At 33.9% G+C, this 27,594-nt stretch overlaps 1 protein-coding gene across 1 annotated transcript in view; it reads left to right on the top strand.

Moving 5' to 3' along the window:
* The first annotated feature begins 17,838 nt into the window (after positions 1 to 17,838).
* Positions 17,839 to 27,594, top strand: part of LOC133192329 (uncharacterized) — a 33,589-nt gene continuing 23,833 nt past the window's right edge. The window contains exons 1-5 of the mRNA XM_061328352.1: positions 17,839 to 17,876; positions 21,239 to 21,277; positions 21,386 to 21,430; positions 21,528 to 21,575; positions 21,710 to 21,778. Of these exons, the coding sequence (XP_061184336.1) occupies positions 17,840 to 17,876; positions 21,239 to 21,277; positions 21,386 to 21,430; positions 21,528 to 21,575; positions 21,710 to 21,778 (238 nt within the window). The 5' untranslated portion in view covers position 17,839. The remainder of the gene's footprint in view (positions 17,877 to 21,238; positions 21,278 to 21,385; positions 21,431 to 21,527; positions 21,576 to 21,709; positions 21,779 to 27,594) is intronic.

Raw genomic sequence — 27,594 nt, 5'->3', positions numbered from 1 at the left:
ACTTGTCATGCTCAAGCTTGTGTTTTTAAATCTGTGTGAATAAAGGAACGTGAATTTTTTTTTTATCTCTGTGTTTATGTAAAACTATCGCTTCCAATTAATAGTGTAATTATACACTGTTGAGCTGGTTTTATTGGCTGGTCACAAATTTGATGGATTTGAGTTTAAAAGGCATACCATTAAATTTCGCGGATAACATTTGGTGAATCCTATTCAACTTATACGGAATGCATAGTTTTTACATGTGCACTAATTCATCAGCTTTGGTGAAAATGTACACTCGATAATGAAAGTAACAGGACTTTACTAATATTTGCAAATGTGCTATGCATATTGTAACACACTAACCTCAGTATCTCTTCAATTCCACTGTAGCTGTTTTACAAACTTGAGGACATACGTAACGTGCAAAATGTACCTTACCTACTGATAATTTTTCAAGATATTCTTAATTTAAGATTATAGTGCCATCAGATGTTCGTAGATAAAAAATCAGCATGCATTACCAGGGATTTTGAAAAGATATCAATTGATGAAAATTCTTGAATAATTCAAAGAAAAATATACAAAAACAAGAAGTCTGTGAGCCAATGCTCACTAATAATACCCCCGCTCTGATGTGAATACACAAGTTCAGTTATGGACAGGCACTGTGATAATCAGGAAATTGACATCGGATTTGTAAAAAAAAAAAAAGGGAATCCCAACATATGGCATGCCTAAACAAAGAGTGTGTTAAAATTTCAAGCAACTGCGATGAGTAGTTGCTGAGAAAACTGCGACCAAAATTTGTTATGAATGGTTCGGACCGATGCACGTATTAAAATTTCAAGCACCTGCGATGAGTAGTTGCTGAGAAAACTACGACCAAAAATTGTTATGTATGGTACGGACAGACGCACGAATAAACAGAAAGTTGACATCGGATTCGTACAAAAATGAATCCCACCATATGGCATGCCTAAACAAAGATCGTGCTAAAATTTCAAGCATCTGCGATGAGTAGTTGCTGAGAAAACTACGACCAAAATCTGTTATGTATGGTACGGACAGACACATGGATGAACTGGAAGTTGACATCGGATTTGTACAAAAATGAAACCCAACATATGGCATGCCTAAAGAAAGAGTGTGTTAAAATTTCAAGCACCTGCGATGAGTAGTTGCTGAGAAAACTACGACCAAAAATTGTTATGTATGGTACGGACAGACGCACGAATTAACAGAAAGTTGACATCGGATTCGTACAAAAATGAATCCCACCATATGGCATGCCTAAACAAAGATCGTGCTAAAATTTCAAGCATCTGCGATGAGTAGTTGCTGAGAAAACTACGACAAAAATCTGTTATGTATGGTACGGACAGACACATGGATGAACTGGAAGTTGACATCGGATTTGTACAAAAATGAAACCCAACATATGGCATGCCTAAACAAAGAGTGTATTAAAATTTCAAGCACCTGCAATGAGTAGTTGTTGAGAAAACTGCCTCCAAAATTTGTAACGGACAGACACATAAGGGTAAAACAGTATGCCCCCCTCTCCTTCGGAGCGGGGGTATAATTACTAAACATATATCCTAGATGCTTTGTTTATCCAAACTTGTTTAAGAAGAAATGCACGACAGCATATATAGACATTAAAATGTAGCACACAGTTCCTTTAAGTATTGGAACTCTTCAACTCCAGGGAAAAAGACAATAACGTTCAAACTACGTTGCGTATGTCCTTAAGAAACTCCGTATACTTTGTAACAGTTCTTAATATATCATCACAACTTTTTAAACAAGTCAACAGTTAAAACAACAACAAAAACTGTGTTGGACCCCATAACATCCTTCATTATTATAATAATTTGGTTGGATCTCGTTATAGGTGGGAGATAGCTAAAGTAAAGATTAGTTTAAAGTTTCCAAAACAAAAAGAGGAATAATTCTTATTGAGTGCTGAATCTGAAATAAGTGTATGTACATGTATGTTGGGATTGACAATTGATAAATTATATATGATAGATTGTCACTAACTCTCTTGTCAGGAATTCTGAGTTATTCTGAGGAATTGCATCGTCCGAATTTATTGGTGACAGGAATTCTCGATCTATTATCAGGAAATCTGGGTCTCGGAAATTATTTTTTCATAAATTCTTGGTGTCAAATTTTGTGGTTTGGAATTCTAGGTCGCCTTGTTTTGAAAAAAAAAATCTTTATACTGACTAATCATTAGAATTTGTCTTTATATAAAAACTATGATCATTATTCTGAAATAAGCTAGTGCTCAGTGAAGCTTTCTGACCAAACTTTAAGGTATTAAAACCAGAATTTAATCAGTAACTAGTCGCCCGCGTGGCGCAGTTGTTGGAGCGTTCGCTCTAGAGTCGTGGAGTAAGGAGTCGATCCTTACTTCGCGAGTTCGAATCCCACTGTGGGACATGAAGACCGGTCCTTCGAATGAGACGTGTAAACCGAGGTCCCGTGTCGCAGTAGGTGCTGGCAGGAAAAAGATCCCTCACTGCTCAATGGCCCTAGGTGCTAAGTATTCGTCAAAATTTACAGAACTCCACAGGAAAGTGGTGGCGTCTCCACCAAAATTAATGCAATCTTTAAAAATCTTCTTCTTTACTCCTGGACATCAAGCAGTCAAACTGTTGGCAAGATTGTAATAAGCATTGAGCCCTATACCAAAATTGTGAAATTTATGACCCCAGGGGCAGGGGTTCTGGTGCTAGGGTGGGGCTATGTAGATCATATAGTGAAAGTGCATTATTTCTTTGAAAATCTTCTCTACCAGGGATGATGTAATCGTAATCGATTGTAATGATTACTTTTTTTTCAAGTAATTGACAATAATCTGTAATCGAAGAGATTTTCGATTACTTGTAATCGTAATTTAATCGACTACAGCTAAAATTTTCAATGTAATTATAATTACTTTTTCGATTCTTTTCGATTTTATAATAAATGGATGTTATTTTGGAGAATTATTTCCAGTCAGTCACAAATAAATATCAAATATAAACATGATAAACAACCTAGTGTAATGTTTGAATTTCCTAATTTTTATTATCATAAGTTTAATAATGTTCTCAATAAAATTTGCATAATAGAGCTACTGGTCAAGTATTAAATAATTCAGAAGTGTATTTCAACCATTTATTAATAAAATATACAGATTTTTGTGTGCATTTTACATTTGATCCACTGTCCTCTTGCTGCATATCCTTTTTCATATTTCAGATGTTGAAAAACTGTCTTTTAATAGAAAAATATAAATAGCAAAAACAGATTTAAGTGCTGTATTAAATATAAATTATTTGGTAAATAAACTACATTGTACTCGATAAAAAAAAGATGGAAATCCTTATTCATATCTGAAAATGTTTAAACAATTACTTCAAACTTGTGTTTTAGTAATTTTAAAATTTGCAAAGTCATTCTCATGTTTTCATTCAAAATTGTAAGGTTGCTTTTATATCAGTGAGAGGTTATTGATTGATTGATTGTATGTTGTTTAACGTCCCATTCGAGAATTTTTCACTCATATAGAGACGTCACCATATACCGGTGAAGGGCTTCAAATTTTGACCTTTACTCGGCACCTAGGGCGATTGAGCAGTGAGGGATCTTTATCGTGCCAACGCCTGCCGTGACACGGGGCCTTGGTTTTTAAGGTCTCATCCGAAGGACCCGCAACTTTCACTTCAAAGTGCCGAGCGCATAGGGCTGTGCGGACAACCGAAAATTTCGGTGCACCGCGGTTCATACTGTACGATTCGGTGCACCGATCCAGAATTCCGGAATTCGGTTCGGTTCGATTCAAAATTTACATAACACGTATAAACAAAAATGGCCGCCAATTGGAGATCAGAAGTGTTTGTTTTCATGATTTTAATAATTTTTATAATGATTGTGCCAGTTTGAAGACAGTGATTAGTTTTTTTATTCCACAAACACCCTTTACTTTTACAATAGAGGTTAGTTTAAATTCGTATGGGCTAGTAAATAGCCCGACAGGCTAGTGAAAAAGTAGTAGGTATTTCCCAAGCTTTGCTTTTAAATCCCCAACCAATGAAAAAAAAAAATCAAAGAAGTGTGGTTCTCTTGTTCATATCTCTTCTATCTAATTCTTTTAGCACTTCTACATTATTTATTTCCAGGGACCTATATACTAGTACATGTATACAGGTCTCTGTTATTTCTAAAAACCATGAAAACGATCGTCTTTTTTTCTACTAATCCGAATTTCCTTCATTCCGATTTTATGGAAAATACATGTAGATATCACATTAATTGATTAAATTATTTCCAGCTACTCAACTAATTAACTGAAGATTTACAAGGGTTATCAAAAATATATTAACATTGTTTCTGAAAATTTGAATTAAAAAAAACAATAAATCACCTAGCTTTCACTTCATTTTGGAAGAGGAAGTCCAATGATCAGAAAAAAAGATGAATGTGTACTACCATGTTAAAAGGTATCTATAGCATGATTGTTCATTCTGTTAAATTCAGCCTTAATTAATTTCTCTGATAACTTATTTATCATTGACTCAGAAGAAAAATACAAAATGAGAAAATAAGCAGAAGAAATATGAAAAGAAGAGTAATTCATTATGAAATGGAATAAAATAATACAACAAAAGGTTTATTTTTCTGGGCTAGTAGAAATTTTACTTTAGCTAGTAAAAATGTCAAATCCACTAGCCTCACTTGTTTGTGTCTCAGAAAAGTTTTTGTGAAGACTGGAGTAAAGGATTTTAATCAGTTTTTAAAGCAGAGGTTATCATTTTTCGTTTATGATGAGAAATATTTAGACTGTCTTAGGTTAAATCGAACCGAATAAAAAAAAACGAACCGTATCATTCTGAACCGAAAAGAATCGATTGAACCCTGAATCGTCCCAGCCCTACGAGCGCATGGCGAAGGAACAGTTGCTACCCATTTTTTATCGACTTAGGTCAGTCGCGGCCGAGACATCCCTGATTTGCAGATAATTATGTTCCCCAAACGGAGTTTCAAATACATTTGAAACTACTTAACATTCCTCAGATTTATTGGGGAGATTATCTGTAAACTTAGAAAGGGTTTAAAACAAAAACACATGTGTCTGGTTTTCTTCTCTTTTCTTCTTCTCTCCTCCCCTTTTTTTTTTGTTGTTGTTAAATAAATGCTGTATTCCTAATTTTCTCCCCAATCTCCCCAATAAATCTGAGGAATGTTAAGTAGTTTCAAATGTATTTTGTCTCAAGATTTGTACATGTACAAATTCATATTACAAGTACAAGCGTTTTGTCATTGACAAAGACGTACATGTACAAAATGATACAGGTATTACTGCTAAAGTCAATTAATTCTGCGTACATAATAGAGTTACTTTTACTTGTAATGTGACGGCTCATATCGGCCATCGTACGATTTCATCACACAAGTAATGAAACTTGATTCAGACGACACATGATACGTACTTCATTTAAAATTGTGCGTGTATCAAAATTCTGATTTTTTTTATACAAGTATTTCCTAATATTTTTCTTCAACCATTATTCGCATTGTCTATGAAGTTACATTAATTTTTTTAAGATACATGAATCAATTTAAAAAAAAATGCCCCAACTTTCAAAACAAAAAAAACCAAAAAACAAAAACAAAAAAACAAAACAAAAAAACAAAAAGGAACGCCAGGCCCATATAAAGTTGTCAAAACTGGATTTTTGTCAATGAAAAGGCAATCAATACCACTCCCCCTTTTTCATTCTAATAAATTGCGGCGCAATTAATTTCGTATCTTCAATTATTAAATAAACGTATAAATTAAACGATTTACTGCATGGCTCATGTCAGATGCACTAACCAGGAACAATTCCCCAATATACTTATACACAACCACTTGTCTTTCTATGTAAAAATCACAAGGGTAGACCGATTATATGATGTAATTTTTTGGTACAAATTGCAGAGTCCTGATTGATTATCGAAACGTGCGTCTCAGACCTTGAAAAATAATGTGTAACTTGCTACTTTGCTTCACGGTAAAAAAAAAAAGAAGAAGATACTTTTAAAGGAACAGTAATTTGATATATGAATGCGGTATAAAATAAAACCTTGCTTATCACAGACAATTGTTTCGTATACATGACACCCCCTACTTATTTCTTTTTCGTATACAGGGCACCCCCTACATTTGGTAAAAATAAGTAGGGGTGCCCTGTATACGAAACGAGTGCCTGTGATGCTTATATATATAAATCTAAAAATATCGTACTCATCATCTAGATATTTGAAATCTACATAATTTGTGGTGCTGTAATTGAATATGAAATAGACTTATGGTGTAACGAGACTCCTTAAACAACTAACAATTACAATTTGTATTTAATTGAATTCATTCAAGAAGGCTACACAATTAATTTCAAAATGTCTACAAACAAAAAATCTTTAGACAACTGAAATATCTATATGTACCTATTTACCTTATCATCAAAGCCCTAAATGCGTCGTTCGGTAGACTTACAGTATTATCAGTTTCTGTCCGTTCTACGATTGACATCAGAACTTGGTTAAGGTGCACTTTGAATTGCAACTATGTTCCATATCTTCTTCAGAATATACCTTTACTTACATACCTCCGCCGTCTGTTCTATATAACATTTCGAACCTCTACTAGTCATGATTTTAGTAAAACCTGGTACAAATATTGAGTACACCAGGACACTTAGAGTATCATTTTTTCGTCATTTTAGTGAATGACGCTTCCATTGTTACTAAACCATGATGTACGACAGTTTTGGCACATCAAGACTGTTTGTTTGCTTTAATCATTGAGGAAATTTATCCTTTCATTGTCGTCAGAGTCTTGTTACATTCAGGCATTTTTGTGAATAGTTACATTTTTAGGTCACCTGAGTCACTCAGGTGACCTATTGCTATCCGTTTTTGTCCGTCGGCGTGCGTCGTGCGATGTGCGTTAACATTTGAACATTTTTACCTTCTTCTCTGAAACCGCTCAACCAATTTCAACCAAATTTGGCATATAGCATCTATGGGTGAAGGGGAACAAAAATTGTGAATTTCATGGTCCCTGGCCCCCTGGGGCCTGAGGGGTGGGGCTAAAACCACCAAAATTAATGCAATCTTTAAAAATCTTCTTCTTTACTCCTGGACATCAAGCAGTCAAACTGTTGGCATCATTGTAATGAGCATTGAGTCCCCTACCAAAATTGTGAAATTCATGGCCCCAGGGTCAGGGGTTCTGGTGCTAGGGCGGGGCTATATAGATCATATAGTGAAAGTGCATTATTTCTTTGAAAATCTTCTTCTCTGCTCCTGGGTATTAAATAAACTAACTAAGTATATAGTTATGATGAGCAAGAGTGCCTCTTTCAAAATTTTGAATTTCATGGCCCCAGGGTCAGGGGTTCTGGTGTTAGGGCGGGGCTCTATTGATTATATAGTGAAAATGCATTAATTCATTGAAAATCTTCTCCTCTGCTCCTGGGTATTAGATAAACTAACTAAGTACATAGTTATGATGACCAAGAGCGCCTCTTCCAAAATTGTGAATTTCATGGCCCCAGGGTCAGGGGTTCTGGTGTTAGGGCGGGGCTCTATTGATTATATAGTGAAAATGCATTATTTCTTTGAAAATCTTCTTCTCTACTCCTGGGTATTAAATAAACTAACTAAGTACAGAGTTATGATGAGCAAGAGTGCCTCTTCCAAAATTGTGAATTTCATGGCCCCAGAGTCAGGGGTTCTGGTGTTAGGGCGGGGCTCTATTGATTATAAAGTGAAAATGTTTTAATTCTTTAAAAATCTTTTTCTCTGCACCTGGGTATTATTTAAACAAACTAAGTACATTGTTATGATAAGCAAGGATGTCTCTTCCAAAAATGTGAAATTCATGGCCCCGGGGACAAGAGTTCTGGTGTTAGGGCGGGGGTATATAGATCCTATAGTCAAGGTGAATTATTTCTTTGAAAATCTTCTTCTCTGCCCCTGGGTATTGTTTAAACAGACTAAGTACATTGTTATGATATGCAAGGATGCCTCTTCCAAAATTGTGAATTTTATGACCCCAGGTTAACGTTTAAGGGTTCTGGTGAAGGGGAGGGGGGGGGGCTTCTATTGATTATAAAGTGAAAAAGCAAAATTTCTTTGAAAATATTCTTTTCTGCTTCTGGTTTAAAAAGCAAAGAAGCTAAGTGTATAGTTATGATGAGCAAGAGTGCTTCTTTCAGAGTAGTGAATTTTATGACCCCTGGGTCAAATGTGCTGGTGTGAGGGTGGGCTCTTGATAATATAGTGAAAATGCATTAATTCTATTAAATAATCCTGTTTGCTCCTTAGTGTTAAGCAGATAAACAAAGTGATTAGTTATGATGAGCAAACTTATGGTCCCAGGGTCAGAAGCTCTGGTGTTTTTTTTTTGGGGGGGGGGGGGCTCTATTGATAATATAGTGAATCTGTAGTAAAAATGCATTACTTCTTTAAAGATCTTCTCCGCACCTGGGCATATCTGAGGTAAATAGAGTAGAAATTTTTATAAGGAAGGGAATTTTTACCAGATTTTTGAACATCTGGACCATTTGGTCAAGTGTTCTGGTCATGGCCAGGGTTCTATTAGTTTGTATTCTACTGAGAGGAGTTATTCCCCTTTGTCATTTACTTTTGATAATTTATCACTGTAAATAATGTACTTGAAAGGTAAATAGAATAAGAGAATTATGCAAAAACTTTTATTGTATAATACAAAAAGTACTTTCATTGTTTTAATGATCAGATAGACTTGTAAGTAGTAGATAAAAAAAAATGAGACAAAAATAACTTGTCTTATTAAATGTTCATCAAAGACCAAGAGAGGCCAATGTAAGAGATTTCAACAAGGGATTAAAATAGTACAGAAGCATTGATAATTTGTTAATATACCGTATGGTGATGGTGATAAATGGGGAACGGATTAGAACCTAATTCATGAACTCTTAATGAATATTAAGACCAATTATTTTGTTGATCATGATCACCCTATTCTTTTTTTTCTTTTGGGCAACAAAGCTTCACCTTTCAGTTCATATTATACTCTATGCATCCTTTCAATTATTGTATCATACTCAGGTGACCGTTAAGGCCCTTGGACCTCTTGTCTTTGTTAAATGGCGATGCATATTAAACGCTTTGACGGTAATATTCTGTTTCCTGTGTTCTTTGCATGTAACGTCTCTATATGAGTGAAAAATTCTTGAACGGGACGTAAAACATATAATCAATCGATCAATCTTTGTATGTAGAAATTTTCGATCCGGCCATGGCAACATAGCTAATAGAACAATGAAAATTTGATGTCAAATGTATGGAATTTTATCTTCTAGCTGTAGCCTTTTTGATATAGGGGAAAAAACACACTATACAAGTTTCAGAGTTTTTCATAGAAAGGGCAGGCCGATTTTTGCGTCAAGATTGACTATTTTTATGTTTTATTTTCTAATCGGTGAGTAGTAGAAAATACAACAATGGCAACTTGGATAAAGATATCTTTGTACGTGGGTTGTTCGAAAAGCTCGGTCATCTCTCATGACTATTTTTACCTAACGGCGTATTTTATCCAAATTTTAAAGATAAGATTTAAGAATTAATTCAAATGAATTGTATTAAAAATTTTAAATATATCTTAATATATTTCAAACTTACTTGAAATTTCAAACTGCGAAAATGAGGTTACGGATCTAGTAATTTGCAAACAATACACTTCATAATGTCTGTTATATCTCTGCAAAATGGTGCTAAAACGAGGGAAATGTAGACTTCCAAATTAAGAATGCTTACATCATATTATATGTCAAATTTTATCTTAATATTTTCCTTTGTGAATAAAAATCAATTTCAGGAGATACATGTAGGACTGAAAAGGGGAAAAAAAATGTCGTAAAACTTTGTTTTTGTTTTCGGGAAAATTTCCACGATAAACTTTGAAAATGCTGGATGAAAGGGAAAATGTTAACAAGTTAGCCTTATATGTGTGTAAATGGTATAGGCGGTTTGTTGAGTGGTGGAGATTTAGCACAAGACGATGGAAGATCTGTCAGGAAACATGTAAGCGGTAAGAGTTTGTAACGTCATGGAATTAGAGGGGCTTCGCTGTTGTGGATCTTGTAAAAGCAGAGTTACGTGGTTTGAAAAATTGAAGAAAAAAAAAACATTGACAAAGAAACTTTGATATGCTACAGAAACAATAGTATGCAAACTAATTTTCAAGTTGTATAGAGACGTTTTAAGGATGGATTCTTGTCAGCATTTTACGTCGTCAATGGGTCTCCATAAATTATGCAAGTCGTAAAATGCAAAATTCATATTTAATTATACTGAAGGAAAAACTATTAGTTAATTTGTCAGTTTAAGTAATGTTGAATCTATTTCTTTTGAAATTAATAAATTTTTCGTAATATTTTCTTTGATTTGCGACAATCGCCATAATATTCGCAGTTCGGTAGCGAATGTCAACATGTCCAGATCATTTTCCGTAGAAAACCCCGAGAGGGTTGTTTTGTAAAATCTACAAACTGTGAACATTATCGAAGCATTGCAGAAGCCCAGGGACAGTTATGACAAATTAAATTATAGTTATTTATGCCCGGGAAATTCCGATCAGCCAAAAGGGAAGCTTGAACTTGAAGGTCACAAACATGTGCAAGATTGCAGATCCACGTTGCCTCGTCTGAAGTCATGTCCTGTGCAGTGAGCACGTAAGTTAGTTATATATGTCTGAAGATTTTTATAATTTTGAAATTGAATTGAATTACATGCTGGTTTGTATTGATTTATGGGAATTCGCACGGAAATTATAGTCCTGTTATCAATATTTCGTCTGCTTATTCCCGCGACTTGTCAACATTTGAAGAGGATATATTTCGTGTGTTCGTCAGGTTTATGAATAATAATTCACAAAAATAGCATTTTTTGTATATGATTACAACAAATTTTATATTTTTAACTAGCCTACTTTGTTCAAGACACAACAATCATCAAGTTATTAGAAAAGTAAGGTGTCCCGCTTGGGTACAAATCAAACGGAAAAATAACTTGATATTGTATGTGGAAATATCAATAATATTGAAACACACAATTGTCTACTAAATAGAGCAAAATGAAACATTATTGTTAAAAAACTATTTATATTATTGTTTTTTTTATTTTTCTGTACTTTTAGGATAAAAAATGTCTATTTAGGCCAACATTTTTTTATTTTCTGTTTTACGGGATTTTTTTTTCAAAAATTTGAGTCGGGGGGTCGAAATAAAAATAAAAGCTCGAAATTTAAGCAGTCGGTCAGAAAAAGAAAAATAAAATGAAAAAATGCAATAAAAATTTTTATTTTTAATTAAGGTTGGAATTTTTTTTGTATGACCTTAATTTGTTAGAAAAACAGTGTTATTTGAAAAAATTATGTACACAAAACACAGAATCGGTACTGTCAATGGATCAATGAACTATTTTAAATTTAATTTCTCTTAGATATTTGGGGCAGGGGTGCATTTCTAGTATAAAGCTTGCAGTTTCTAACATTAATGCAAATCAAACAAACAAATCTATAGTCTTCTCTCAGTTGTCAAATATCATATTGTCACCACAGTAAACCTATAGGACTTCTGTCACACCCCTCATAAACTTTTCAGAATCTTTTATTTTTCGGTATTCAGCAAATTACAAGATCTGAGGATTTTGGACTAGTTCTGGCAAAGTTATGGAGAAAATACAGCGTGACATTCAATGGATCAGCTGAAATAAATTATAATTCACAGAAGTGACCATGAGACATGATAAAAAGAAAAGTTGTATAATATTTTTTTTTCAACACACTTCCAATTAATATATATGTAGGTGGAAAAAACGTACCACAATATCTCTGTTGAAAACATATTCAAACTACCTCATTCTGTAGTATATATGATATCTTTTTATCCTCATATTTTTCTTTCTGAGCATGCTAACTTTCAACATAATTGTAGAAAATACACATCTTTCCCATAGTATACACATGTTAAATACACATGACAATATTCTGTTTACTGAAATTTAATTGTTGAAAATGGTTCTAATCCACAACTTTTGAATGAAAAAAGAAACCAGGTCTTGAATTGAAATAATATTTGTAAGGGCGTATCATTTACAACAATACTTTTCCCTAGTGGTAAAAAAAAGTTGTTTTACTAAACAATATACACTACATCAGCTGATATGAATACGCTGATCAATCAATGTACATTAATTTGTTACATAGCACGCAAAATTCCATAAAGCGATAAAAAAGGAAATAATGTCTTGTATCAATCAAGCATATATAGAGGATATTCAATGTTTTGTAGATGAATATGGAATTTATTTCACGAGTGGGACAGGATTTTTTGATATTTTCACGAGTGCGAAGTACGAGTGAAAATATCAAAAATCCTGTCTCACGAGTGAAATAAATTCCATATTCATCTACAAAACATTGAATTTTCTGTTTATTACATTTTCTTTGATTTTCCCTTTGCCTCTGTCTTTTCTTAATATAGTGTCATAGCTAGACTTGACGTCATAGTTGAGCGGTTGAGACGTCATAGCTTAGCAGTTGTGAGATTGAAAACATTACATAGCGTGGATTTTAGCAACATATTTGAGAAGAAAATTGCAGTTTTAGCTCTATCAAGATGTTTAGTTACTATCTTTATCTTATGACAGGCTAGAAATTATTTTTTACTTAATTTGATATCCTTTCACACTGTGAGAGAATATCATGTTGGTAAGCTTTCACACAGTGAGAGAATATCACTTTTATTCAATAAATAAATCACAGTATTTCACTGTTGAAAATGTAATAAATACTGATATAAATTATTTTCGTAGGTAATTCTGAATTCCAATATTTGTCATAAAACGAGCGAAAGTTGTGACTCGGATTTCCTCAGTCACGCCACTTTCTACCAGTTCTACATAGTTCTAGTGTTCTGTCGTTACTTGTAAAAGAAAACATTTATGTCTTAAAGTTTTAAAAAAATCTTCAAGACGCATTTCAATGTATTGAAGCAATTGTCAAAGATAATACGTACTCAAAACCTTTCAAAACAAGCGGTTGACAGAACCTCGATTTCCACGTGGCCCTCCGTATGACATTTGATCAAGATCACTGATTCGTCTATTTCATTCCATCTTTCATTGAAATTTATACTTTTTCTAATATATAACATTGACACGTCACTTTTTAAACTGACTATTAAACACGTGAAACCCTCCGATTCTGACATTTTAGCGCTATGCTGTGCAGTGACTCTTCACGCTTCGAATACTGTGATTGGATGAATCTATTTACCTCAGCCAATGACAAATCGCATTTTGAAAGGCTTGTAAAAAGGTTATTTTCTTTTATTTTTTCAGTGACTATAAATACACTATCGGCGGGAGAAATAAAAATAAAACTTGAATTGGGGACTTTTATTTTTATTTCATTTTAGCCCAAATTAGGGTCGGCGCTCCCGTAAAACAGAATATAAAAAAATGTTATTTATATCCAATACATTATAATATAAGACATTATGCATATGGTAGAATCTATTAAAATATCTTCATTCATTTAAATCAATAAATGAAATACAGATGAGATAAGTTGTTTAATCTTATAATCAATTTCCATTAATTTAAAAAAATAGTCTAAGGGATGTTCATGTTTAATTCTTAGGAGAAAATCAACCCTACTTTACCCTAGACTAGAAAAAAGACTGGAGGTCAGAATGCAGGATGATTGAGCAAGGAGTGCTGGCAGATGGACTATTGAGGTACATGTATAAGAAATATGGACACAACTTTATCTAACTATCATGTAATGCAGCATCTGTGTTGCTATGTAAAATATATTACTTTTTTTAAATTATAGGTCAACAAAAAATTTGGACTTTCATCAGGTGGACACATGTTCAGCAAGAAATTCTCACATCAAATGAATGATGGCTGTCTGTGGAAAAGAGATTTTCTCAGAATATATCACAGATCAGAAGCAGGAATTACATATTTATCTGATCAAAGAAATATTTTTGTAGAAATGTGGAAGTCAATGCATGTTATCATAGTTACTGCTGCTTGTTGCATGATTCCATTCTTGATTTTTTTCAGAAACTTTCAGTCAAAAATAGTTTTATTTATAATTATATAATGTTTAATTATTTGATTCCCAAGTACCCGATACAGTGCACACTTTGTAGAATGTGATTACTTTACAAAATCTTTGATTCAGATTTGAAATCTTACTCCCAGAGTGAATTTTTCAAGCATTATCTTTCATTAGATTACACAGTGAAGATTTACATGTACTGGCATTACAACAACTTGTAAATGATATATACCTAGCTCTATGTATTCAGTTGCTTTACATTTTCAAATACAGTTAAAATCTTAAAATACAGTTCTGGAATACATAAAAATGTGCCTGCTTTAGATCATTTAGTTAAAGGGTGATTTTAAGCAAGAGCATGCTGAACAAAATTGCTGGTAGTGGCCGGGTTAAAATTTAGATTTTTACAAATGAACTACATACATGTACTTGCAGTAGAAACCCTCAAGAGGTAATTTTTAATTCATTTCAATATAAGTTATTGACACTGATCAATAAATGTTTGTGCTAAAAATTCTTAAAAAGAAATTTCATCCTTGAATAAGTATTTTGCATCTAAATGTGAAATTAAGTTTGATAGCTGCATGCATATTATTGTTACAAAGTTCAAGGATGTCATTTTCAGGCAAAGATGTCAAAGGGCATTTGATTGCCATAGATGGCTTTTTCGTTATCTTAAAACTCCAGCAAATTTTATGCAATATGTGATCACAATGAGGAGTTATATTTATTGGTGCTGAACAAACTATATACTTATAAATGTGTGTAGGTATTTATTGTCCCTCGCTTTCGCGAAAGAGAGGGGACATTAAATCTCATTCATCTGTTGGGCTGTCTGTCACAAAAACTTTAACCTTGGCCATAACTTTTGAGTGAGAAGAGATTGGGCTTTTGTATTTCACATGTACATTACCTGTAACAAGACCTTTCCAAATATACTGTGAATTTTGACCCCGTGGCCTTGGCCTTGAAGTTTGGCCTACTTTTCAAAAAAATTAACATTACCTTAAATTGGTCATAACTTTTGAATGAGAAAAGATAGGACTTTCATATTATGCCTGTTTATTACCTGTGACAAGACCTTTCGAAATTATACTATGACTTTTGACCCCGTGACCTTGACCTTGAAGTTTGACCTACTTTTCAGAAAATTGACATTTCTTTAAATTGGTCATTAAATTTAAATGAGAAAAGATAGGGCTTTCATATTAAATATGAACATTACCTGTAAGAATACCTTTCCAAATGTACTATGATTTTTGACCCAATGACCATTACCTTGAAGTTTGACCTACTTTTCAAAATTGTTATCTTTGCTTATAACTTTTGATTTAGAATAGTTAGGGCTTTCATATTTAATATGTGCATTAGTAGTGACAAAGTGTTTCCAAGCATGCTATAATTTTTGACCCCTTTACCTTGACCTTCATGTTTGACCTAAATTTCAAAAATTTTATATTTGGTGATTACTTTTGAATGACATATGATAGGGTGTTCATATTTGACAAGTGCATTACCTGCGTCAAAATGTTTCTGAATATGCTATGATATTTGACCCCGTGACCTTGACCTTCCAGTTTGACCTAATTTTCAAACATTTCATCAGTTTGCTAACTTTTGAAGGAGCAAAGATAGGGCATTCATATTTGACAAGTGCATTACCTGTGACAAGCATTTCCAAATGTACTATGATTTTTAATCCCATGACCTTGACCTTGAAGTTTGACCTAATTTTTAGAAAGTTTATCATGGCTAATAACATTTGATTGAGAGAAGAGATGGTATTTACATTTGACATGTGCATTACCTGTTTCAAGACCTTTCTGATTGTGTACTCTGGTTTCTGATATATTTTTTTTACATGTGCATCAATTGTGAGAAGATCTTTTGGATTTTATTATGATATTTGACCTCATGACCTTGATCTTGAAGTTTGATGTAGTTTTGAGAAGCTATAGTCTTTGCCATAACTGTTATTAATTCAATAATATATGTTTTTTGTATGATGCACTGATAAGACAGGACAAACAAATAAGACAGTTAAAATATGCCATAAATAATGGCATTGGCATCCCATCCACTAAGACATCGAAAGCGGGGGACCACAATTCTTTGAATTTGCTTGTTGTTTTCAAAACTCAGTTTACAAATGTAAAATATCCAATAATAACATAATACCAGGGACCCATATGTATATAACTACATATACATGTACATGTATAGGCATATATATTAGTCCCTCTGATATTCATATATTAAGCTTTGAATGGCATGTTCACTATACATGTATATTGATTTCATGTTTATGTCATAAATAATATATTGAAATCTTTTCTAGTCTATGAAAATTTTATGTATGATTTTTCTCATAACTTTTTGGAAGGTTTATTATTTATTCCTGGTTATATTAAAGGTTTAGTTGCTTTGAATTAGTCCTGTGCATCTGAAGAATGTATGTGATAATTTTTCTATAATTGCCACTAGAAAATTGATGTATTTTATAAAATTGTCAAACATAACATTCATAAGAATAAAATGACAGAGGAAATTCGAAATGAATATTTTGAATATCATTAGTGTAAAATACCATAAAAATAGAATGTAAAACTGGGAGAAATGAATGTATTTATGTCACAATTACACCTAATTGATATGTTTTTGGGGATTAAAAATCTTTTTTTATAGACATTTAAAACACTCTGTAAAATGAAGATTTCAGAAAGTATAGAGCAAATTCGGGCTAATTTTTTTTCTCGATAATTTGCCTGATTACTATATCTTTTTTACCTTGTAAATTAATCTTGAACCTTTGAATATTCATCAGACAAAAATCTAAATATTTGACATTATATGGTCAATTGTAAAAATTGAGATGAAATTTCATGTGAATTCATGAAAACTGAGAATTTTGAAAAAATATCGAGGAAATTCGGATTAAATATATTTATTGAATATAAAGGATTTCATGTTATCTTTTCACCAGCTCATTTCATATGAATTAGTCATCAAAAATAAGTAACAACTTTAATTTTATTTTGAAAGATATTTTTTCAGTCAGCAAAATTTATTCATATGCATAAATTTCAAAACTTCTCTGTGTAAAAGTACTATTTTTAGGACTGACTTTCAAATGACCTTGACTGAAAATCAAGGCTGATGACACCAAAGTTTTTGGATGTTAAAAGAGTGTAAACAGTCTGAATATTGAGTATTCAGAAAATCAAGATTCTGCCATTATAAGAAATATGAGAAGAATCCATCCTTAAAGAACAGTAGGTATATGGCGCCAGACTGTGTATGAAGTGTAAAGGGAGATTATTTTTGATCTGAGAAACTCACGTTATGTTTTTGACGTTACAATGCTGTTTAGCATGCTCCGTGGTAACAAAACATGTTTTTATTTTAGAATTAAGTAACATAAGTTCCATATAGTAACCTGAAATGAATTAAATATTTGTACATGTGATAATATATACTGATCTTGAAAATGATATAACAATGACTGACATTATCCGCGCACTTTTTTGCTTGATAAAATTCAGTTTGGGGGGAAATGCAAATTAGAACATCGGACTTATTTCTCTGTATGAAAGGTGAAGTTCAAGACCGACTTAGAAGTATAAAAGGAATTATGCCATACACCTGTTAATATTCTTATCTACCTGTTGGTCCTTTTCTTTTACTGGACATTGGATAATTATGTCGCCAAAGAATATTTTAATTCTCTGTTGTATAGGTATGCCTTTTTACGTTCTTCATAAATAGTCGCATGTCATTTTCCTTTGGTAGATTGGTTATTAATTCGTTTCATAAAGCTAAATAATAAGACAAAATTCACAATCAAATGAAGAAAGAAATATCCAAGTAAAGGAGAAACATTTCCAGCCTTGGCACATGCAAGGTATGGTACATTAAGATATGATTAATTTTTTGATAATTCTTGAGAACATGAACGACGATTCGCGCCGGCATATGATATTGTCTGACGATAAATATATCGGCGTGCAGTTTAATTACCCAAATGAATTTTTAAAAATTGAATTCATATCTTAATATAATATTACAATTCTGATAATTGACCTCAATTTAAGCCATTCAACAGTTACCATAACTTTATGCTCAGAGATCGAAGATCGGGAGAGAGGTATTTTTATGTCTTGTCTAACATATGTCATTCTGTTCCCAAACTATAAGCTTTCTAATAACTTTTGAACTTCTAATTTTTTTTCCCCAAGTTTAATCATTATTTTATCTCGTCTGGACTCTGAATGGTCTTTCTTGTTCATGTGGTATCATTATCTTAAAGAGGGGCATTTCGACATGACTTTGATTATATATTTATACGACATTTATAAGAATCACCGCTACCTTTACACTGATGAAGACTGCTCTAACAAAAACATATTATAGTTGACTATAGAACCAAAGGTTTTACGATAGTAAATCAAAGAATTTTTACCATGGATTTCAGATTGTTTTATGACCTCCAATTCAAACATGCATATTTTTTTTATATTAAATGGAACTATTACTTGTACATTCATACATTATGTCTAAATTTTACATCACCGTCATCGATTCAAAGATATTTTAAGCTTTGAAATCTCAAAAAAAGGTTCTTGAGTAAAGTTTCATAGTAAATCAAAATATTTACTAACGTTTACTATAGTAAACTGTAGTTAACCATTGTAAATATTTCTTAGGACGAACAGCAACAAAGACCATGCATTCATAGTGGTGAAAAAAGAGGATGATTTAAATCAGTCTATAATAATTTCAAATATAAAGACCTTTACCTTTAATGTTATTAAAAGATATCACTGCGTCAGTGCAGTTTACGGTTCAGATGTACGATCATAGTTTTTATCAGTTTGTTAAAAAAACCAGTTGAATATTCTAAGGACACATAGAGTTTCGTTGACATTGAGAAATACTTTTGATATTCCTGCAATATCATTACAATTAGCTTAAGGTATGTGCAATCGTATAATATATGCTAAGTAAAAGGGAATCTACAGTTGGCCTCTCCACTTTGGCACATACTTGTAGCTATTTTGTTAATCATTTTTATGAAATCCCTTCAATTTAAAGTCTTTTGACTGTTGATCGTAACAAATAGCCAACTACAGTAGTGCTATAATTATGTATGTTACTCCTCAGCTTTTGAGAAAAAAGTTTAATAGTCACAATCGATATCAAATTAAAATACATACAAATTCATTTTTATAACATATATGAATTAAACAATCCAAATTGTAGATCATTCAATAACAAACTCACAAAATCGACCAAAAATATGATTTATAAAGAACTATTTCCAAGTACGATATTTAGAATAAAATTCTCAAAATTTCACACGTTTCATTCATTGTACTCAGCCCAGACAACTTGAAGTCACCGTCTGAATTTATTGTTCACTGATTCCGATCTACATGTAAATATTCATTAAAAACTTGAACTTTCTCTTGGCGGATACCTGATTATACTGACATCACGCCGAATGATCAGACAGTAACTTGTACTACAATTTTTGGATAGATCACTAGCAATGGCAAGGTCTAAAATTTTGTGGGCAGCATTTGATTAGGATTACATCATATTGTTGATATTGTAAGTCCAAACTATCGGTAGAATTATTTCTTACATCAGAGTTATCTCGCTTGCAAATTTGTTTTACTTTTTTGACTCTCATCTGAAGAAAGACGACAGTTGTAACCTTGCTCTTTAGGGAGGCATCACGAATTGTCCCCACGCATGCGAGAAAAACAACTTTTATTCACTAGCCTACATTGGATCATGACAAAAAGTCTCGGAAAAAAATTGTAACTGCTATGTGAACATGTGTAAAAATTTCAAAAGAGCGTGCGTTAACATTTGCGCATTTCAGTTTCTTCTCTTGAACCCCACCGTTCACGGTAGCTCAGTCGGTAGAGCGCTCGCTTCGTGATCGGGAGGTCGTGAGTTCGAATCTCGGCCCCAACTGACCTAAGTCGATTAAAATGGGTAGCAACTGATCCTTTGCCATGCGCTCGTCACTTTGAAGTGAAAGTTGCGGGTTCTTCGGATGAGACCTTAAAAACCGAGGTCCAGTGTCACGACAGGCGTTGACACGATAAAGATCCCTCACTGCTCAATGGCGCCGAGTAAAGGTCAAAATTTGAAGCCCTTCACCGGTATATGGTGACGTCTCTATATGAGTGAAAATTTCTCAAGTGGGACGTAAAACAACAAACAATCAATCAATCAATCAATCTCTGAACGAATATTATCAAGTTTTGGTATATACATGAAGCATCCTTTACCAAAGGGGGATAAAAATTGTGAATGCCCCTGGGGCCTAAAGGGTGGGGCTAAAACCATCAAAATTAATGCAATATTTAAAAATCTGGACATCAAGCAGTCGAATGGTTGGCATGATTGTAATAAGAATTGAGCCCTTACAGTATGTTACCGGTCCTGTGCTCAAAACTACAAACAGTTGATCAATCAGTAGAAACAGTCGGTACTTTTGCCTGGCTATAATGAACAGTCAGTCATTTACAAAAGTGAAATTGATGAACCGTGGGCCACAAGATCAGCCCACTGGATAGGGCAAATGGCCACATACACTTGGATATGTAGAAATTAATTTTAAAGTGGACTTTCTCTTATCTTGTCATGAAATCAGCAAAAACAGTGAGATTTAACACGAGTATATTTATATCCACTGAATAGTATTTCCTTTATTTTTCATAAAAACCATTGCCGTTAATCAGTCCTAAAACAACACTATGCAAGCCACCAGCTTTGATTTCTTAAGCAGCGGCTGTTCCATCGATTATGCATACATTGACATATACATCTATGATACAATATTTAACATATTAAATTTACTTTGAATGTTTTTTTTAATTAAGATTTAAATATAAACAATAAAACGTCTTTCTTTGTTTGTTAGGACTGGAATTAACGTCGCAGCTATTGCAGAAAAAATTCACATAACCCGCTTACGCGGGATATGTATTTTGTTTGCAACAGCTGCGACATTAATTCCCGTACTAACAACTAAAGAAAGCATTTTATTGTTTAAATATTGACTTAATGCATTGTCTTTTTTAGGAGTAGCAATGAATATGGCTTGGGGATACGGTATACAAGGTTTGTATATTTGCAACACTACATAAGAAAATGCGACAAAACAATATTCACTCTACACAAAACATCTTTTATATGGTGGTTAGTTCATCGTTATTTTAATTACTGTAGATCTGCTGAAGATGATACCCTTCGAACGAACTGCAGAGTGCCAACGTATATAAAATTAATACAAGACCTCTGACCTAATCAGGTAAACATTCATTAAAATTTTAAGTTAATTTCAATCATGATTAACATTTTTTCCTTGTAGATACGAAGGCACTATTAACACTGTGGAATGTAAGCCACAAAAGGATGGGTGTGTATTCTCCGTCATTTTACGTACATTTAACCAGACAATACGTTTAGAATTTTAATTGTGACTGTTAAAGCATACATTTATGTACCAATGTATGATAATCTCGAGATTGTGTGTTTTTAACAATATTTCAGCTTTGCAAACACTTTATGAGTATATAGTTGCACACATCAATACCCCTAGAAGGCTATGCTGCATGAAAGGTGGGTATAAAATTTTATAATAATTTATAATTAATTATGGAAGTGTAAAGACATCACGTTTTCTTACACTTACGAGAGGTTTAATTGTCTCCAAATATCGGTACTGCATCATGCAGTATTTCAGTCTTATTTCAGGGGAATAATCAAAGGTTTGAGAATTATATCATCCGTATTTTAATGATTAGGAATTTTGTTGCTCTATCTTTGGTCCAGACTTTCTCTCCTGAAGTGAACTTCAGAGTGATTTCACCTCAAAATGAAGTTCCGGGAGGGTTATTTTTGCCTTTTGAGCAAGCATAGATGTGACTACTTTTCATCGACCAATCAAATCGCGTATTTAAAGCAAGAGGCATTGTAAACGTGTAAATGGCAAACGCCAGTATCAAGGGATTGAACACCTTAATTATTAAATGGTTCATTATTTAATTTTTTGGTAAACATAGGAAGTGACTTCCTTCGCCAAGCGCCCGGCATTAGTAGTGAAAGTCATGGGTCTTTCGGACGAGACCCAAAAAAGACGAGGTCCCGTGTCACGGTAGGTGTTGGCACGATAAAGAACCGCTCAGTGGCCCTGAGTGCCGAGTACACGTCTAAATTTAAATCCTTCACTGGTACATGGTGAGGTTTTTATATGAGTAAAAATTCTCGAATGGGACCTAAAACAACAAATAATCAATCAATCAGGTATTGGTTGACCTCGGCCTTCGGCTACGGTCAACCAATCAATACCTGACCATGCTAGACGTAATTTTAAATATTGACTTCGGCACTAGCTCTGACTCGAAAAAAGAGATTTAGAAAATTGCTGTAAATAATTCATGGTTATAAAACTTGGCTCAAAATCTAGCGCGAAAATTTAAGCTGGAGCACGTATTCGAATTGTAAGTTATAAAACTTTCGAATACAGAACACATATTCCAAATTGTGTTTGTATTGCTGAATTCTCTAGTAAGCTTAAGGTTTTCCACCCCAAATAGGACATAATTCTCTATCCTTAAATACCCATCACGTATATAATACTCTGATATTAATTAAAAGCATTTTACAGTAGAAAAGGATTTACCAAGAGAACATTTCAAAAATGTAATTAACTAAGCAGTAACTAACAAAAATTGCAAGTCTATGGAGACTATCGATTTTTTAAAAATAAAAATTCAAATAATAAGTATATCAATAAATATTGTTGTTGAAAGGTGCATTAAATCATTAGAAAAAGAACTGAAAACATTTTTTTTACCGTGTAGATTTTTTAAAATTAATTTTTATTACTTAAAAAAAGAGGGAGATAACTCTTCAACAACGGTCAAGGTCATAAATTAGGACACGTTCCATTCTTACATGCTAATAGTAATAAATGGGAATTATGTCTAAATATACTGAGTATTCCACCCATACACATCTGTTATGTATTCAAATTCATTGAATCTGATCCTATTAGGGATGGAATACCTTAAAAAGTGAACTTGCTCTGCGCAATTTCAGGGATAGATCAAACCTTCTGGAGGAATTATTAGCAGATGTCTTTACAAGGTAACGATTAAGAATCTCTCGTGTCAGCTGCCAGATTTGTCTCATCCAACGCGGAGGAACATTCCAGTTCACCCCTCCTACAATAATTATTACTTAATCTTAGATTTCTAGGCATTGTTGCTACACACGTCCTTGTTTGGTGATGTCTTAAAAATCTCGAGATCAACAGCAAAGCGATGATAAAGGCGCGTGGCCTCACTCATTGCGGCATTGGCACCAAATATATATTGTTTCTAAGGGGAGACCAGACGCATCAAATAATATTGGAATTTTCCACGCGTTTCAGGTTTTTAAACATATATATACCTTGACTATATGGTAGAACAAATAACTTTAAGTTATGACACGTCAAAAGGAAGACAACTCTGGTTCATATTATACATTTATTGACTGGGTTCGAGGGCAACATGTGTTTTGTCGGACCCAAGAACCGAACTGGTTGTTAAATCGAAGGCAAGCGTTTTGGTTCGAGGAGTTGGCTTCGCCTCGCCAGGTATAAAATTTAACTATCCAGGTATCATCCCGTCAATACAAAACTATGTTTATAATAATATAGGTTTACAATGCATATAATTCAGTTTCTTATTTGGTGCATACAGTGTTATTCCTTTCAAACAGTCATTCTGCCAGTTTCCGGGACTTTTGTTGTTGTTGTGCTATTATAATCAATGAGTTGATTTTTTGGCCTCTCCCTTTATAATGATGATATATAGCTCAACTCTTATGCACTGATTATCCCGTTTTTACACAAATTATTGTCCCAGGACAAATTATTTACTGTTTTATGAACATTTTATATGAGTTCGTAAATTGACGAATGATTTAAGAAAAAAAGAAACAATATGTTATTGTATTTTTTCCTTTCTGTACCAGGCGCGGATACAGGATTTTTTCTCCGGGGGAGGGGGGGGGGGATTTTCGATCCAGTCGAAAAAAAATTCCTACAAAAAAAAAACAACGTAGAATCCATTTCTTATACGCGTAAAAAACCTATTTCGTGGTGGTGATGGTGGGGTCAACGTTTTCAAGGGATGGGGGGGGGGGGTCAAAGTAAATATTAGCTTACTTGAGCGGAAGGCTCAAGTGAGCTTTTCTAATCAAAATTTGTCCGTTGTCTTGTCACAATTTGTGATAATGGCATGGAAATATTCCCTCGCTGTAACCAAATCTTTGAAAAAGAACAAAGAGTAAGTGCAAACAAGTTTATTATAGTGCTCCAAAAAAAAAATGCAAAGAATATCTGCACACCTCCACACACACACAACACGCACATCTACAACACTCGCACAAATAAAAAACAAAACAAAATAATAATAAACAAAAAAAAAAAAAATAATGATAGTATCAATATACCGACTATAATATCGTCATATCAGACCCGACAAATGTTTCATTGCCATGTGTTAATAAAATCGGAAACACTGACTGTCGAGACCACAGAGATTGACCCAAGACGTTACCGTATACTGTTCATTGACACACAGTCGTTGGTTTCTTGTGGAATTACGGTTACGACACTGTCCAAAGGCCTCACGTCCCTGTAGCCTTCAACGCCTTAGTACGTAGAATTTCCTCGAATGTCTCAGTATGCCATAATGTTCACCTGCTACTGTAAACACGCACATACACAGCTGGTCATCTATAATAACACATTATTTAAAGGTCTGGGTTTCCATAGTCGGTAATAAACGCATTCATAAGGAATACTTGAATATGTCGGGTACATTATCTAGTACAAATAAAACTGAACTTAACAAAGTAATGAAATAATAACTTTTTCTTTAAAAAAAAAAAATAACAAAAAAAACCTAGCTAACAAAATATACAATTCAAACTCACCGCTGCCAAAGTTCTCAAAATTACTCTACTGTCCACACAGGAAAACTTCTCGAACACACACAAAACATTCAGGCCCAAAGCACGTAGCTATTTCTCTCGCGACCACACAGGTCATACAACATTTGTACTTAGGAAGGACACACCTTCTCACTTCTACGGCCTGCTCAGAACTAACTTACACGTAGACAAAATTGTTAAAACCGGTCTGGCAGCCGTGACCAGCTATCCGTAACGAGTATACGATGAGAATGAACCTATGGTACACCATAACCAACATAGTCAAATTAAACAAAATTGTGACAATACCTCCCCTTTTAAGTTTCAAAATTGGAAATCATATTTTGAGAGTAAACATGAAACAACTATATTTACAAAACATGACGACTCAAAAAATCAGCGCCCACGTTATCAACACCTTTGATAGCATGAACTACAAAATTATAGGACTGCAGAAAGATGGCCCAACGCATTAACCTACCATTTGAAACTTTTGATCTGTTCAGATACACCAATGGCTGATGATCTGTCTGCAAAAGGAAAGTCCTACCGTACAAGTATGCCTGAAATTTTCTTACAGCCCATACAATAGCTAAGCACTCTTTCTCAATCACAGAATAACTTCTCTCTCTTTCATTCAACTTTCTACTGGCATATGCCACTGGAAACATTTTCTCATGCATTTGCAATAAAACAGCACCTATTCCGTAGTCGGAAGCATCTGTTCTGAGAAAGAAATCTCTTTTAAAGTCTGGGAGTCTCAGAATTGGGGCATGTAACAGTAATGACTTTAAATTCATAAAAGATCTCTCATGTTCATCGCACCATTCAATTTTATTTGGGGTGCCTTTTTTAGTCAAATCCGTCAAAGGACAAGCAACAACAGCAAAATTGGGAACAAACTTACGGTAATAACCAATCAGTCCCAAGAAAGAACGTACCTGTTTCTTGGTTTCAGGACGAAGGGCATTCTTAATTGCTTCAAGTTTGTCATTATTAGGTCGCATTACACCATTTCCAACTGAGTGACCTAAAAAATCAAGTGAGCTAAAACCTATAAAACATTTAGAAGGTTTTGCATTCAGTTTCCCCGACTGTAGTCTTTCTAATAGACACCTAATAGACACCAAATGTTCTTCCCAAGTTTCAGAATGAATTAAGATGTCGTCAATGAAACTATCGGTATCTTTTAAATCTTTCAACAGAACACGCATCATACGATTGAATGTCGCCGCCGCGTTTGATAAACCGAATGGCATTACTTTGAACCTAAACAAACCATCAGGAGTGACGAATGATGTCAGGTCTTTGTCATCGTCCCTCATAGGAATTTGCCAGTATCCTTTGCAAAGGTCTACTTTAGTAAAATACTTACTTTGTCCAATTCTAGCAAAAATTTCCTCGGGATCAGGCATTGGTTCGGCATCAAACACTGTCACCTTGTTTAGCTTTCTAAAGTCGATGCATATTCTCTTAGAACCATCAGCTTTCTTGGCAACAACAATAGAGCTGGCGTACGGAGATTCGGACGGCTCTATAATGTCCATCTCAATCATTTTCTTGATTTCGTCCCTAACGGAATCACGCAATGCAAATGGAATTTGATACGGCTTGTTGCGAATAGGATCCGTAGTTGTCAGATGTATCTCATGTTGAGCCAAATGAGTAAGATTAGGTAAATCAGACAAAACATCTTTGAATTCTGATAAAATCTTTTTGACGTCCTCTTGTTGCGATTCAGTCAGATCCGCGTCAACATTCACGTTTTCAAATGTTTCCTTGGCTTCGGAAGGCGGTATCTCTAGAGGGAAATCACTCTCGACTTCTAAATTCTCACCATCTTGAGGTATTTCTTCTTCTATGACAGAGCAAGAACTAAGAACTTCAGGTGAATTTGTTTCTCTTTCAACATACTTCTTCAAAAGGTTAGCGTGGAAAGTCTTGATTTTGCCCTGAACATCAACTTTGTAGTCAGCCATTCCACATTTGGAAACGATGGTAAATGGACCCTTCCATTGCATGAGTAGCTTATTTTTGTCCGTTGGAAGGAGGATTAAAACCTTGTCCTGGACACTGAATGAACGTGACCTTGTTTTCCGATCGTAATATTTCTTATAGCGCTGACTGGACTTCTGTAAGGACTTTCTAGCTAATTCACATGTCTCTTCTAAGCGCTCTTTCAAGTCGATCACATATTGATAAGTGCTCTTGACTTCTGGGTCTTTTAATTCCTTCGTCCACATCTCTCGTAGAACTGTCATCGGTCCCCGGACTGATCGACCATATAATAATTCAAATGGGGAAAAACCCATGCTATCTTGAGGAACTTCGCGGTATGCAAACAATAAAGGTTCTATATACCTGTCCCAGTCTTTGGGTCTTTCAGCAGCCATACGTCTAAGCATTTGTTTAAGTGTTCCATTGAACTTTTCAACTAAACCATTGCAGGC

The sequence above is a fragment of the Saccostrea echinata genome, unplaced genomic scaffold, assembly GCF_033153115.1.
Source record: "Saccostrea echinata isolate AGI-Se365-2 ecotype Australia unplaced genomic scaffold, CSIRO_AGI_Sech_v1 ptg000025l, whole genome shotgun sequence".
Classification (NCBI taxonomy): Eukaryota; Metazoa; Mollusca; class Bivalvia; order Ostreida; family Ostreidae; genus Saccostrea; species Saccostrea echinata.
Note: the sequence above shows the minus strand (reverse complement) of the source record. Positions and strands in the feature narration are given on the sequence as shown.